The sequence below is a fragment of the Miscanthus floridulus genome, chromosome 4 (genome assembly GCF_019320115.1).
Source record: "Miscanthus floridulus cultivar M001 chromosome 4, ASM1932011v1, whole genome shotgun sequence".
In the NCBI taxonomy this organism is placed as follows: domain Eukaryota; kingdom Viridiplantae; phylum Streptophyta; class Magnoliopsida; order Poales; family Poaceae; genus Miscanthus; species Miscanthus floridulus.
The window spans coordinates 15,159,342-15,174,782 of NC_089583.1; the positions used below are offsets into that span (position 1 = coordinate 15,159,342).

At 45.8% G+C, this 15,441-nt stretch overlaps 1 protein-coding gene across 1 annotated transcript; it reads right to left on the bottom strand.

The window, feature by feature from the left end:
- Window positions 1-12,591: 12,591 nt before the first annotated feature.
- Window positions 12,592-13,777, bottom strand: LOC136551007 (auxin-responsive protein IAA24-like). The gene is made up of 3 exons (XM_066542608.1): window positions 13,437-13,777; window positions 13,018-13,341; window positions 12,592-12,924 (listed from the first exon to the last, which is right to left on the bottom strand). The coding sequence occupies exons 1-3, from the start codon at window positions 13,634-13,636 to the stop codon at window positions 12,867-12,869; spliced, it is 582 nt and encodes a 193-aa protein (XP_066398705.1). The 5' UTR covers window positions 13,637-13,777; the 3' UTR covers window positions 12,592-12,866.
- Window positions 13,778-15,441: the final 1,664 nt, after the last annotated feature.

Genomic DNA, 15,441 nt, shown 5'->3' on the forward strand with positions numbered 1-15,441 from the left:
GCCTAGGTGGCAACGCCCCATCGTAGCCACACAAGTAGAATCTCCCTCTTAATTTAAGGTGACACGGTTCCCAAAAAAAATTTAACGTGACATGGTCTCTCAAGTATACTCTAATTGTTCATTTATTTTAGGTATATATTATTTATTTGATTCTTAGATAGTATATTTAATTATAAATCTAACCAAATTAAATTCGTATTTGTTTAAAATTAGTAGCTAAATTATTGACTAATAAAGACTATAAAATTTAAATCTTGATATATGTGTGCAGGGAGCAAGAATATGAGACGTTTTTAGGGCTTCGGTTCCTTATAAAAAGGCACTGGATTTGGTTCTCAAAAGGGCTCCGACTCCGGCTGCTCATGTGGAATAAATTCTCTAGTGGAACTCGCACCACCCATTATATATCAATATGGTATGCTTCTCCTGTTCATACCATGTAGCGTGTATCATATCGATATGCTAGAGCATGTCGTTATCCTTGTAGTTCAAGGCTCTTTGGAACATAAGATTTTTTTTCTTATGCTTCCACATTTTTCATGTGAAAGATGAATTGATTTATGTGAAATTCCTATATGGTTCTTTTGAAATTCCTTCGTTCCAAAGGAGCTTAATCCTTTACGTTGAAAGGCCAGCTTGGAAATAGAGACGTGGAGCCATTTTTTCAGGAATAGAATGGGAAGATGACTACAAAATCCGATATCGTAGTCCAAGGTCATTGAAGCTCCCCTTTCATCTACGTACTGGGTAACTTGCCTCGCTCCTCCCCAACTGGCCCTGCCCTTGTCTTCAGTAAGCATCAATGGCCGAAGTGACGTAGTATCAAGATATTTACAAATTAGCACCAATTCAAACGCCATGTAAATAGTTGCGGTTTTTTTAAAAAGGAAAATGATGAAGTGGTATATGGATTTATCATGCATTCTACGAAAATTCAAACGATGGATTTAAATACCGGTACATTTTTCTTTGTCTGGTTAAATAGTGGCGCTTGGACCTGACAAATAGAATACGTTTTTTTAAAGGAAAAAGAATGCGTTTTGATATTGCAAAGTTATGTCGCTATTTTGTTTTTTGAACTCGGGTATAGATTTTTGTTGGCCTAGTTTCATCGAGCCTTGTCCCCGAGTCCCGACCCAGTTGGCCTCCGTCATTTGGCCCAACCAACAGCCAAGCTTGGGCCTGCAGTCTGTCGCACCAATCGGCCCAAACAAATTGCTTTCTGTTTCAATTCCGAGGGCAACAAAGCCGCCCGCGGGCCCGCGGGCCTCTTAGGCTCCTCCGCCCAAACGGGCAGGGGCGGCAGCCGTAGCGAGCGCGGGAAACACCTCCACAGCCGACTCTGTTTTTCACGACAGTGGCCCGTGGCCGCCAGCCCGCCACCGGCGCCGCCTCCTCACGCGCGGGGGCAGGGCGGGAGTGGAAGCCTCCAAACCTCCCCCACAGCTCCGGAGCACGGTAACTTGCGCACTCACACCAATCTCACCTCGGTCGTTTGTCTCTGGGCGTCAGTCGCTTGTTGTTGGGTAGGGTTGGGATTCTTCGTTCAATTTTCGGGGTGGGCGTCAGTCGCTTGTCGTTGTTTGGACGTGTCGCGTGAGGTGTCGTACAAAGTATTTAGATACTAATAAAAAAATAAATTATAGAATTCGTTAGTATTCTATAAAAATAAATTTATTAAGTCTAATTAATTCGTCGTTAGCACATGTTTATTGGAGCACCACGTTGTCAAATTATGGATTAATTAGGCTTAAAAAATTCGTCTCGTAAATTAGTCGCAAACTATGTAATTAATTTTATAATTAGTCTATATTTAATACTTCATACATGTGTCGAACATTCGATGAGACAACGACTAAAATTTAAGGATGAGCAGCCAAACACCCCGAAGATTTGAGATCGATCGAAATTGTAGTCCTGACTGAACCCAGTGTCAGTCTAATAGAATCAGGCCTGCGTTGTCCCCGACTCCCAGTACACTAGCAGCTGAGCGCGAGATGTTCATTCAGTCATGACAGTGTGCGGCCTCGACTGCTTCGAAGAAGACATGGATAATTTACCGCGTGACCCAGATCTGTCGGTGATATTGGTACGCGACAAGAATTTGTGCACTACTAGCGCTAGGTCAACGTAACTTGTGCTTTGTGCTACTGTGGTGACGTAGTTGTTGTAAGGCCCCAATTTTTTACAATTTGATTTTTTTTAAAAAAAATATGTTTGACCCTCTGAGGGACGTAAACAAATCTTTAGACACTGGGGGTCGACGTCAGGACTCAAAGCTCCGAGGTAACACGTCTCGGCGTTACAGATCTTGGCTCCGAGGTGTCTGACCGTGCACAGCAGGGCATCCTATGTGGCGTTAACGTAGCCGGTACCTCGGAGCACAGATCTTGGCTCCGAGCTCGGCGTCAAGATCTGTGGCTCCGACCTCGGAGCCGTGGATCTCGACTCCGAGCTCGGAGCCATGGATCCTAGTGCCGAGCATGGATTCAAAACCCACGGCCAAGTTTCTCTTGCCGAGGCTGCTTTCATTTCTTTCTCCTCCCTCTAGGGTTCTTCCTCTTCCTAACCCGCCCAATCTCTTGAATAGGTGAATTTGACCTTGGATACTTGGATTTGATCCATACATCTTCGCGAGCAAGGTATCCTCTCTCCCCTTATCATTTTTTACGCATTGATTTGATATATATTACGTCTATTTTGAAACCTTAGATACGTTATTACCTAATGTTTGAAGTTATTTTTTATTTTTTGTATTATGTAACGGTAGGATGCCAAAGTGTGGTAAAGCTAGTAAGCCAAGGTAATCTCTTATCATCGTGTTATATTATGTTTTTATTTATGTGCAACAAATGGAAAAACCCTAGGTTTAGGGTTTAATGTTCATTGCTTTCGGTTCTTAGAACAAATTTGGTTCAATTGTAGTTATGGTCGGATGACCGGAAATGCCTTCGACCCATTTCCTTTGCCTAGTGGTGTTACAATGCCCATGTGCTGGTGCGGTGATCCTTGCAAGGTAGCCAAGTCCGATGAAGAGGACACGTATAGATAGACGTATTGGATGTGTGCCAATTTTGCGTTTGAGCCTACACTTCATCAGCGCCGCATAAACAAGATGGTGAGAAATTGATGTTGTGTAATAATTATTTTATGTCAAATGAAGTCTTACATGATTTATTTGTTTTGTAACAATTGCATTTGTTGCAGACCCCTTCACCGCTCTGTGATTTTGAGCAGTGGATCGACACTGAGATCAAGCCGGAAGACAAGAAATGGATACAGAACTGTTATGGTGGGAGGCAGAGGACAAGGAGATGATAGAGAAGGGACGCAGAGAGGAGGCTCTAGAAAAGGAGCGCTAGGAAGAGGAGGAAAGGAGACGTGTTGCTGCGTACAGGGAGAAGAGGGAGAGGAAGCTTGAGCGTGCGCTCCGAGCGAAGACAGCGATGGAGGAGAATCCCAATGCCCAGAGGAAGGGAAAGTGGTCTTGTTACACTCAGTAGTCTTTATGACTTGCTAGTTGTATGATTTATTCATGAACAATGTTGTCTAATCTTGGACTTTGCATTGTGTTGTCATGTAATGCACTTTAAGTATGGACGTACCTAGGGCATGTTCTGCGTTATTTAGTTTGTCATCATGTACTTCAAATATTGTTATGTTGATTAATATGCTCTATTATTAGACCTTTCATAGTGTTGTTGGTTTCATTATTTGTTGTCATAATATTGAATTTAATATTACATAGGTAGTGAAACGAGCTCACGTAATGCAAATAAAATGTAACGAAGTAGTGCATTACCTAATTCAACACTCATAACATATGAAATGGCATGTGATAAAATGTATCAAACTAGGGTACAAAGGTTCTCGACTAAACCTAACATGCCTTAGGTAATTGAAGAAAACAATAAGCACATGAAATAGCATGTGAGAACATGTACCAAACAAGGGTACATAGTTCCTTCGACTAACCCTAACATGCCTTAGGTGATTAAACCAAAAAAACAAACATATGGATGTGGCCCGTTAAAAAGATTGGTTTGTCCTAATAGTGTGGCCACATAGAAAATTATGTTGCACCTTCTCTACAGTATCCTCCCATTGTTGGTGGTGGTGGCAGCGGGGTGGCGGCGGAGGCCTCTTGTTTCTATGATTAGGGCAGGTGCAATATGGATCATTGCAGAGTGCCTCCTGTGAACCAGCAAAATTATTGTTGTTGTCCTATTCATCGTCCTTGCAACACACCTCCTTTCCTTCTCTTCCTTGTGCTCCTTTTCTAGAGTCTCCTCTCTGCATCTCTTCTCCATCATCTCCTTGTCCTCTGCCTCCCACCGTAATAGTTCTACATCCACTCCTTGTCTTTCGGCTTGATCTTAGTGTCGATCCACTGCTCAAAATCACAGAGCGATGGAGGGGTCTGCAACAAATGCAATTGTTACAAAACAAATAAATCATGCAAGACTTCATTTGACACAAAATAATTATTATACAGCGTCAATTTCTCACCATCTTGTTAATGCGGCGCTGACGAAGTATAGGCTCAAACACAAAATTGGTACGCATCCAATACCTCTGTCTATACGTGTCCTCTTCATCAGACTTGGCTACCTTGCAAGGATCACCGCACCAGCACATGGGCACTGGAACACCACTAGGCAAAGGCAATGGGTCGAAGGCATTTTCGGTCATCCGACCATAACCACAATTGAACCAAATTTGTTATAAGAACCGAAAGCAATGAATATTAAACCCTAAGCCTAGGGTTTTTCTATTTGTTGCACATAAATGAAAACATAAAATAACACGATTGAAAGCCCTAGTTTAGTTTTGGTTAATTGATAAAACGCTAAGTCCTAACCTAGTTTATCAAAGTGACTATGAGATAGGTAGCACTATTTTAAGTGGTGAAGCAAATAAAGATCATGACATGATGATGGTGATTCCATGGTGATGATCAAGTGTTTGGACTTGAAAAAGGAGAAAGGAAAACAAAAGGCTCAAGGCAAAGGTATAAGTGGTAGGAGCCTTTTTCGTTTCGGTGATCAAGACACTTAGCGAGTGTGATCATATTTATGTTCGATAGCCGTACTATTAAGAGAGATAAAACTCGTATTTATTAAAGTGCCACTAGATGCTCTAACTCATTGCATATGCATTTAGGATCTAGTGGAGTGCTAACACCCTTGAAAATATTTGTGAAAATATGCTAACACACATACACGAAGGTGATACACATTGTGTTTAGCACTTGGGAGCAAGGGTTTGAAACTCCACCAGCGGAGTGTCTGTCCATAGAGTGCAGACAGTCCGACGGTGCCACCAGCGCCCTGTACAGAAAAGACAGGATTTTACAGAGTGCGCCGAACGCTGGGGTCCTACGTTCGGTTAGTGGCGCACAGTGAAGTCCATCCTCGGTCTCCTGACCAGACGCTGAGTTCAAAAGTGACCGGACTCTGGCTGAACACTGTTCAGCATCCGGTCATGCTGATGTGGCGGCACACAGAGATGAGGGAGAACGACCGGACGCTCAGTGAGTCAGATCGGGCGTGACCGGACGCGTCCGGTAGCGACTAGTACCTTACTGGAAACGACCGGATGCTAGGGTCCTGTGTCCGGTCACTTTCAAGCAGCGCATCTGGTCATAACTTAGATGTACTGATGACCGTTGAGATCGGGCGATCCGCGTTTGAAGGAGGGGACACGTGACGTGTATCGCGTGACAGGACATTGGGGTCCTGCGTCTGGTCGATCTGACCGGCGCGTTCGGTCGCCCCGACTTTTCAGAGAACAAAGAGCCAACGGCTCTATTCGGGGGGCTCTCTATTTAAGCCCCATGGCCGGCTCAAGCTCACTCTCTTGGCCATTTGCATTGACATAACAACCTTGTGAGCTTAGCCAAAGTCCTCCCACTCATCTCCATCATTGATTCATCATCTTTGTGAGATTGGGAGAGAATCCAAGTGCATTGCTTGAGTGATTGCATCTAGAGGCACTTGGTATTCGTGTTTCACTGCAGCATTCACTTATTTCTCTTGGTGGTTGCCGCCACCTAGACGACTTGAAGCAGCGAGGATCGTCGAGCGGGGGTTGGTGATTGTCTCCGGCTCCGATCGTGGTGATTGTGAGGGGTCTTGTGCCTTCCTCGGCGGAGCGCCGAAAGGTAACTCTAGTGGATTGCTCGTGTCATTGAGTTACCTCACTTGTGGGTATGTTCTTGCGGTGTCCAATTATGTGGACGAGGTTCGTGCAACACCTCTTAACCGCCGAGCCACCAAGTGTTGGTCGACACAACGGGGACTAGCATGCCGACAAGCACGTGAACCTCGGGAGAAAAATTGGTTGTCTCTTGCCCTTTGGTATTCTCCCGGTGATTGATTTAGTATTCATCTTATCATCGGTTCACTCCTCTACACGACGGTATAATCACCCTACTCACTCATTTATATTCTTGCAAACTAGTTGTAGCAAGCTCTTTAGTGTACCTAGAATTGAGAGCTTGCTTTATAGTTTAAGTTCATCTAGTGGAGCTCTTTAGTATAGCAAGTGTGAGAGCTCTTAGTGAGTAGTAACATAGCAAATTGTGTGTTTAGTAATCATAGCAACTAGAATTGTTGGATAGGCGGCTTGCAACCCTTGTAGAGCTAGAGCAAGTTTGTATTTCGCTATTTGTTATACTAATCAAATTCCTCTAGTTGGTTTATAGATTTTTTAAATAGACTATTCACCCCTCCTCTAGCTATATTATGACCTTTCAACGATGATAAGATATTACCTTGGCTTACTAGCTTTACCATGTTTTGGCATCCTACCGTTACATAATATAAAATATAAAAAAACACTTCAAATATTAGGTAATAACGTATCTAGGGTTGCAAAATAGACGTAATATACACCAAATCAATGCGTAAAAATGATTAGGGGAGAGAGGATACCTTGCTCGCGAAGATGTATGGATCAAATCCAAGTATCCAAGGTCAAATTCGTCGATTCAAGAGATTGGGCGGGTTAGGGAGAGGAAGAACCCAAGAGGTGGGAGGAAGAAATGAAAGCAGCCTCGGCAAGGGAAACTTGGCCGTGGGTTTGAATCCATGCCCAGCGCCAGGATCCATGGCTCCGAGCTCAGAGCCGAGATCCACGATTTCGAGCTCGGAGCCACAAATCTGGGCTCCGAGCTCGGAGCCAAGATCTGTGGCTCCGAGCTCGGAGCCAAGATCTGTGTCTCCGAGGTACCAGCCACGTCAATGTCACCTAGGATGCCCTGCTGTGCACGGCCAGACACCTCGAAGCCAAAATATATGGCGCCGAAACGTGTTATCTTAGAGCCATGAATCCTGACGTCGACCCTTAGGATGCAAAGATAAGTTTACATCTTTCATGGAGTCAAACGTAAATTTTCTTAAAAAAATCAAATTATAAAAAATTGGATCGGAAGGCCATCAGGCGTCCTTTTCTGACCTGTGATGAGGAACAGCTGGGCTCGGAGCCTCATGGGTATTCGACAGAGCTGTCTGCCTCTGAAAAAGCCATCAGTGCACGCATGTATCATGCGCTTATGCAGGGCCCAGTGTTTGTGATGCTGTTGTTCAACATGTAGGCGAGCATTTCATATACTTTTTCAAAAAAAATCCTCTCTTGATACTAAGTGTGTGGAAAGTAGCATGTTGTAATGTTTTTTCTGTTCATTCGAAGTGGAAGTCAGACTGTTCATCGGTAGAGGCAACGTGTGGCTCGATATTTGAAGAAGCAGAGAGTTTGTCAAATGACATCAGATCTGTCAGTGCTGATAGTACGCAACAGTAGACTAATTTGTGTACTAGTAGGTCAGCGTATCTGGCGCTTCGCGCTACCAGTGCTGATGCAATTGTGTAAGTCCATTAGGCGTCCTTTTTTCACATGCCAGGAACAGGTGGGATCAAACAGTACGTTCGTTTGTTGATTTCAGTCCAGACTTATTAGTCAGTTAATAGTATTTTTTCTCATAATAAACTAGCACCAGTCGAACTTATCAGCATAGAAACCAACCAGCGAACAGACCAAAACTCTCACGGGTATTTGCCACAGCTGTCTGTGGCTGACAAAGTTATCAGTGCACATAATGCATGATACGCTTACGCAGGGCCCAGTGTTTTTTATGCTGTTGTTGAATATGTATGTAGCACCGTAGCATTTCATATACTTGTGCAAAAATTTATTCCTCTCTTTGAGACTAAGTGCGTGGGAAGTAAGTAATATGGATTGTGTTCTTTCTGTCCATTAGAATTTATAAATGGAAGTTGGAATGCTCAGTAACGGCAGTGTGTGCCTCGATTCATTCAAAGAAGAAATAGAGACTTTATCAAGAAAAGTTAGAACTGTCGGTGATAAAAGTATGCAACAGGACTAATTTGTGAACTAGATCAGCATCTGTGCTACCAGTGGCGACATAGTTTTGTAAGGCCATTAGGCATCCTTTCTGACTTGCGATGAACAGCTGGGAACTGGGATCAGACTCTCATGGATATTTTACAGCTAGAGTTGTCTTTGTCTGACAAAATCATCAGTTCATATAGCACTTATGCAGGGCCTAGTGTCTGTAATGATGTTGTTGAATATGTAGGCTAGCATTTGGTATACTTGCAAAATTTTATCCTTCTCTTTGAGACTAATTAAGCGTACGAGAAGTAAAATCGAAGGGCTCATCCATAAGGATGGGCTTTGTGAATTCTTAGTAATTCCTGTGTGATTGTTCAGATTATCACAGAATATCTGATATTTTCCCCATGCGTGTTTAGGTAACTCATCATATGCAAGTATAAGCCCTTTCATTCTTCTAGCCACTTGTATTGAATTTTAGGCAATAGGCTTATCTATCTTACCATAGCCCGTAGGACCTTCATTATGATATCAGGGTTACCCGTCAGAGCCAAGAGGCTATTCAACAAGCAGTGTGGTTGAGAGAAAAGGAAAAAAATGTTTACCTGATTTACATTTCAACTGAATATCTTAAGAAATATGCATTGTTTTTTCTGCGGTGTACATTGCCTGTTTTTGTCCCCTGGTCTTTTTGTACGAGACATGGTATTTTGAGATGATGGTTGGGTACAAGGTTTCGACTTTCGAGTGCAAAGTGCAACTGTGTTTGTGCAATTATTTTGCAGGATGCATTAGGGCGTGCACTCAGTAAACCATGTTTAAGTTTTGGTGTGATTTTATCTCAGCTGCGTCTGGTGTGAATTCAGTGATCTTGCTGGTGGGATGGTAAGCTTTCTTAGTTTCTCAGCTTGTGGTATCGCTCCATTTTTTCCAGCTTTTATCAAGATGATTTTTTAAAAAAGAACTATTGATATGTTTTTTGTTTGTCTTGAAGAAGCTGGTTTAAGTAATCAATAGCGTGTTTGTTTTGAAGAATCAAGCCATTCTAGATGATGGAGTACTAATTATTAGCTTATAAACAATGAGGGTGACGATGCATCGACCCATCCTCAAATTTACAGCAAAGCCTTACACAAGTTGTCGGTATTACTCGATAAAGAAAATTAATTCTAGCAGTATGTGAGTCAGGCTAGGTGTACGTTTGTCTTCTGACATTTATGTGTTATTGATCAACATGTGAAGTCTCACTGTACCACTTCTCTGTCTTACAAGCACAAATGTCCAGTGCTATTGGGGACCAAAAACTGAGGCTGTCCTCCAGGGTCGCAATTCAAGCCTGGCACAAATGTTCCCTGACCCTGAGCCTGAAGGAAACCGTACCTGTCGATGGATTTACTTCATTTCAGGTCATCACTTCGTAACCTAGTTTCTGCACATTACTGTACTTGGTTTCAGATTGACACTGCATACATACTCCAGCGCGCAAACCAAGGTGTAAGCAAAATTACGAAAATGCCCTCGTAAATATCAGCCCAGATACTTCCTCTCATGCAATCGCGACCTAAATTAGCGTTACCGACAAAAGATTCGATACATATTTCTAGTCTTCTCCAACAACCAGACTAAAAAAACAACCATTTATACAAATAAATCTATAGAAGAGAGGATACTTAGATTTATGTTAGGTCTCTTCTTATGTCTTCTACGTAGATACTTTATTGGAAGCTATAGTTTACTGTGTTATAAACTTATTTTAGATTTGGATTCCACGCAATGGGTCCCCGTGCTAGAGACAGCACTCCCTCACGCTCTCGCACAGCTCTGTTTCTCCCCATGTTGACTACGCCGCCCTCCGACGACGCCGCTGGGCTAGCCACGCTGCTCCCGCGCACGGTACGGGACAGGGTGAGGACGGCAGAGCGGGCCGGGAGGCTGAGCACAAGGTCCCCTCGGGCGCCACCACCGGGTGTGGCTCCATCTTTCCCTGGCCGCCGCCGGCGCGTCGGCTCCGGCCCCTTGGCCACCGCGGGGTGTCGAGTCCGGCCTGCCACCATCGACGTCGGGTGAGGTGACGACGAGGCGGCTCGACGACATAGCCATTAGAGCCGCGCCTTCAGATCCCGCGGCCGAGGGAGTTGACAACGCCGCCTGTGCCCGGCTTCACGAGGCTTCTGATCCCGTTGCGGGTTTGAGAAGAGCGCCGCCGCCACGGCCATCTTGTCGCCTGGAGCATCCCCTCCTGCTGCCTCCAGCCATGCATGCAGAGGAACTGCTTTAGAAAGAAGGAAGGGGAAGGAGCGGGCTTGCAGATGTGCGGTAGTATGCCATTGCCAGAGGATGGGGAAGGGAAGGGGGAAGGAGTGGTCTTGCATAGGTGCTCGGCGGCGGTGCGGAACGAGGAGCTTCTGGAGTCTGGACGGAAGGGATAAGGCCTCCGTTTGTTTTTCATTTAGGCTGTGTTTTTCCAGGAAGTTTGGAATTTGGGGTTATTGTAGCATGTTCGTTTTTATTTGGCAAATAGTATTTAAATATGGATTAATTAGACTCAAAACGTTTGTCTCGTAATTTCCTACCAAACTGTGCAATTAGTTTTTTTTTTCTATATTTAATGCTTTATGCATGGACCGTAAATATTCGATGTGACAGGTTTTATCTTGACAAGTTGATTTTTTATTTCGTTGGCCCCACGCTGCGTCAGTTCCGAGTACGGAGTACTAGCACTGCTCCTCTTCCGGTTAAAATTGGGACGGAGGGAGTATACTGCTTTACCATCTGGAATCATTTCCCACTGAGCTGTTGCGGCCACAAGCATTGCATTCTGCTTTACCCTCTGGAATCATTTCTTGGAACTGCTTCAAGGCACTTTTGTTATGCTGCAACATTCTAAGCTGTGATCTGTGATCTTGTCGCCACTACACGGCGGGCACAGCACTATTCACTTCCATAGGAACATGATCACCGCCTCCACACAATTCCATTGTGCTCAAGACTATGCACGTTACCACCATATGTTTCTTGTTTGAGATGTCGATGCAGTCACAGTACCCCCTCTGCATATGACAGCCATCACATGTTCCTGACCGCAGCATTTGATGATATCATACGATCGCAGATGGTCAGCTGTCGTTATCCCTCTGGATACTTCCTCCCTGTCTCCCGCTGCACGCGATGGCTCGGCCGGCCGCAGGGGGGATTCCCGGAAGGTGTGCAGCGCACCAACCGTATATCATCATGTTCTCTGAACCATCTGCCAGTATTTGCTGACAGATTCGTGCCCGTTTCTCCTCCTGCCGCGCTGCATACTCCCTAGAGTATCCTGTCACGAAATGCTCAGCTCCTCGTAGACAGCGTGCGTGGCTTTCTGTGCGTTTGGATTCTTCTCTGGGGTTCTGCTTGATCCATGGCAGCCGGCAGGCAGGGATGGTGCTTTATCTTCCCCCGTTCGCTTTGGTTTTAGCCACAGTATTTTTTTCTCACAGCAAACCAGCACCAGTCGAGTTTATCAGCTCAGAAACCAACCAGCGAACATGCTGTTTACAGCTTCAACAATGGCCGAGAGGTTGTTGTCTATTACTCCTGCTCCCTCGGTCCCAGAAAAGAATGCAAGTATAAATTTTATAATTAATCTAATGATGTTTATTTGGCATAAAAATGTTAGCGACGTTTGTATAGATTCATTGTTCAGCTTACCCCATATTCCGCTTGTTCGGCTTCTTTTTTCAGCCGGAACAGTATTTTTCTCTCACAACAATTTAGCAGGAACAGTGTTTTCAGCCAGTTTCAGTCAAATTTCAGACCAGCGAACGGGGCCTATGGCTTGACTCATTGAAAACGAGAATTGTATTGTTTCCGAACGGAGGGGGTCCTACTTAGTTTTTTTTTCTGTTGCTATTTTTTTTAATGTCAAGAACCTTGTGGAGATAATTTTCTTATCATAATTTGTCTCCGAGAAACAGATCTGCAAAAATAATCATGTTTTTAGCCCATTCAGATCTATTGCCGTCATATGCCTTTCAGTCCTCCAGATCTGAGTTCTAAATAACCAAGCCAGAGTAGGATAGGATGAGAGCTCTTGGATTCCAAAACTAGATGGGATTACATAAGGCAGAAGCTTGTCCTGAAAAGAAAATTGCTGCATTGGAAAAATGTTCATTTGATCTATAAGCGTATACCCAAAGGGATTATGCAAAATCGCACTGACAGGAAAGTAATTTATCTCATACAGAGGGGAGTCTGTGGAGAGGAAAATGACCAGCTTTAGTCAAATTTCTCATTTGCTTTTTCATTTGTTTACAGCCTTCGTCGCTCATACAAAACACAACTTGAAAAAGAACAGCTAGCTAAGATTTATATACACGCTTCATAGATCTTTCTCCCTCTTGGATTCAGAAACACTCTTTGTACAACACTGGAGAGCTCAAGCCACACGGCTCCTTCCTCAGGCACGCCCTGTGCTCTTCGATCCGTTCCCATGTGTGATGTGTCTGTAGCCTCTGCTTATGCATCGACGATCACCTGGCCTCAGAGCCCTTCATTATCCTGAGCTTCTTGCATGAAGAGACGAACATACTGCAAACAGGTGAAATAATCACAATTAGGCTTCTGTTCACCACAAATATCTTCGGATCCACAGAAGTGACATGCTGATCCGATGGTACTTACTCCCAGGGCACGTCTCCGACGAGCATGAGGTCGCCGTCCTTGTCCTCGTAGGCGATGGCGTGCTGGTGGTCGCCGCCCTCCGCGGCGGCGGCAGAGATGGACTTGGTGAAGAGGGCATCCAGCGCGTCCCTGAGCTCCCTGTACCCCTTGTACATCCGGAGGTCCACCTTCCTGAGGTACGGCGCCCCGTCCATGCTCACCTTCACATACAGGCCTCCTCCCTGCTGCTGCTGCTGCTGCTGCACGGCCTTCTTGGCCGTCGCCGCCGCCTGGAACGTGTTCTTCCTGTACGCCCTCACCGGCGGCCACCCGACCACTTGTGCCCTGATAGAAGCGAAAAGCCAGAGGTCAGCCCATGAACTATGTCTCTTGATGCTGGGGCTTCTTCTGAAGGGATGGGGGGAGGGGGTATCTCTTACTTGGCTGGCGCGGCGGTGTCGTGGTCGTCGCCTCCGGCGGTGGCCGGGCTGGTCCCCGAGGCCTCGCTCCTGGTATCGTCCAGTGCGCGCTTGGCCCCGACGGAGGGCGACGGCTTCTTCTGCCAGTCGTCGCTGCTGCTGGTCCCAGGCAGGCCGAGGCGGAGCTCGGTGGCGCTCAGGTTGTCGGCGTCGATCTCCATGGGTAGGAAGAGAAAGGAAAGCTTGCTAGCTAGCTGCTGTGTTCTTGGCTCTTGAGAGAGTAGTAGGAGGATGAGTATGAGTAGGAGAGAAGATCGAGGAGAGAAGGTTTGTGTGGAATTGAAGAGTGCCGGTGAGACAGGGTGGAGAGCCGTGGTTATATAGGGTAGTTGCGACGGGGCTTTCGCCACCGGCGTGGCGCGTTTTAAAATGGTGGCGCGTAGGCGCGTGTCCCACGGCGGGGGCGGGCGGCAGCGGGGCCAGGGGGACAAGGTGGGCTGGCCGCATGGCCCGATGCTGCTGCCTGGGCCCCGGCCGACAGGTGGGGCCCGGGAGGATTGGACGGGGTCGTCGTGGGGTGGAGATTCCTTGCCGGGCCCTGGACGGTTGGGGCCGGAACGCAGGCAGGCAGCCCATGTGGTGCGCGGCCGCGCGGGGCCCACCCCTGCCTCCGGGCCGAGGGGGCGTGTGAGTGGGTCGGCTGGGCAACCGGCGGTGCACACGTGTAATGGGTTCGTGGAAAGAAAAATCTAACGGTTTCGGATGCTGGGTGCGGGTCGTTGGAGCAGGAGGACCAGTATGGTTTCGTTTGAGGACCGAGCAAAGGCTCGGTTGGCTAGCTGCGCCGGCGTGCAAGCAGCCCACCCGACTTCGATTTCTGATCGACTCGCGTGCCTCACCGTTGTTCAGGAATTTTTTTTCCCTCTCGCGCATAAAGCCACAATGGGACTGTGACGTACCCATCGCCTACGAAATTAGTAGATTTTGGTGATCTCAAGAAGGACGCGGTCTTCAGGTCTAGGTGTAGTTATAGGTTTGTCTGTACACGGATAGTGTGAGAAATGTGACATACCCATCGCCTACGAAATCAGTAGATTTTGGTGATCTCAAGAAGGACGCGGTCTTCAGGTCTAGGTGTAGTTAAAGGTTTGTCTGTACACGGATAGTGTGAAAAATATGCGCGTATTAAGTGTGTGTGTATACGAACAGATGCTATAGCTGTACCCAGATGAGAGGCATTCAAAAAAAAAAGTATGATTTTCATTTGGAACACAGGAATGGTCAAACGTAGGAATAGAAAAAATATAGGATTTTTATAGTAATGCAAGTGCAAAACTGAGGATTGAAAACTCATATGAATACATATGCGTAGCTGTTTGGATAGAACACAGGAAAGGAATAGTCACATGTTATTGATCTTCTCAAATGTTCCACCTAGACTGCTGCTTACGAGATTTGCATCAGTAGCAATGAGGCAATGTTTGCCTCGATCCTATGCAAAGGAAAGTAAAAAATGAAGTTCAAAGGTCTGTTTGGAACACAGGAATGCAAAACAGAGGAAAGAAAAAAAACATAGAAACAGGGTAGAGTGAAAAGTGAAAAACTACAGGATTCCAAAACACATGAATAAATACTTTGAGGTGTTTGGATTGCAGGAATAGCCTTGATCGTCATGTGTGTCCATAAGCACCGATTATATCGGTTGATGCATCCTAACACAATATTTAGATGCTTTCAACTAGTTATTTGGTATATTACTTTTTAATTCATCTATACGCAGAGTAGTTAGTACTCTCTTTCTCTGTTCGGCTGAACTGTTCTCTCTCCATATACGTTTTACCGTTTCGAGCACCTGGTGGTTCTTATCTTGCCGACCGTTGATGAGTCTCTCTCTTCCTGACGACGGCGGCATACATGGCGGGGGCATGCGAGCAGGCATGGCCGGTGTGAGCTCGGGAGGCCGGGTGGTGCAACGACCGAGCGCAAGCACGAGGAGCCACGGCGAGCATCGGTGTCAGCACGGACA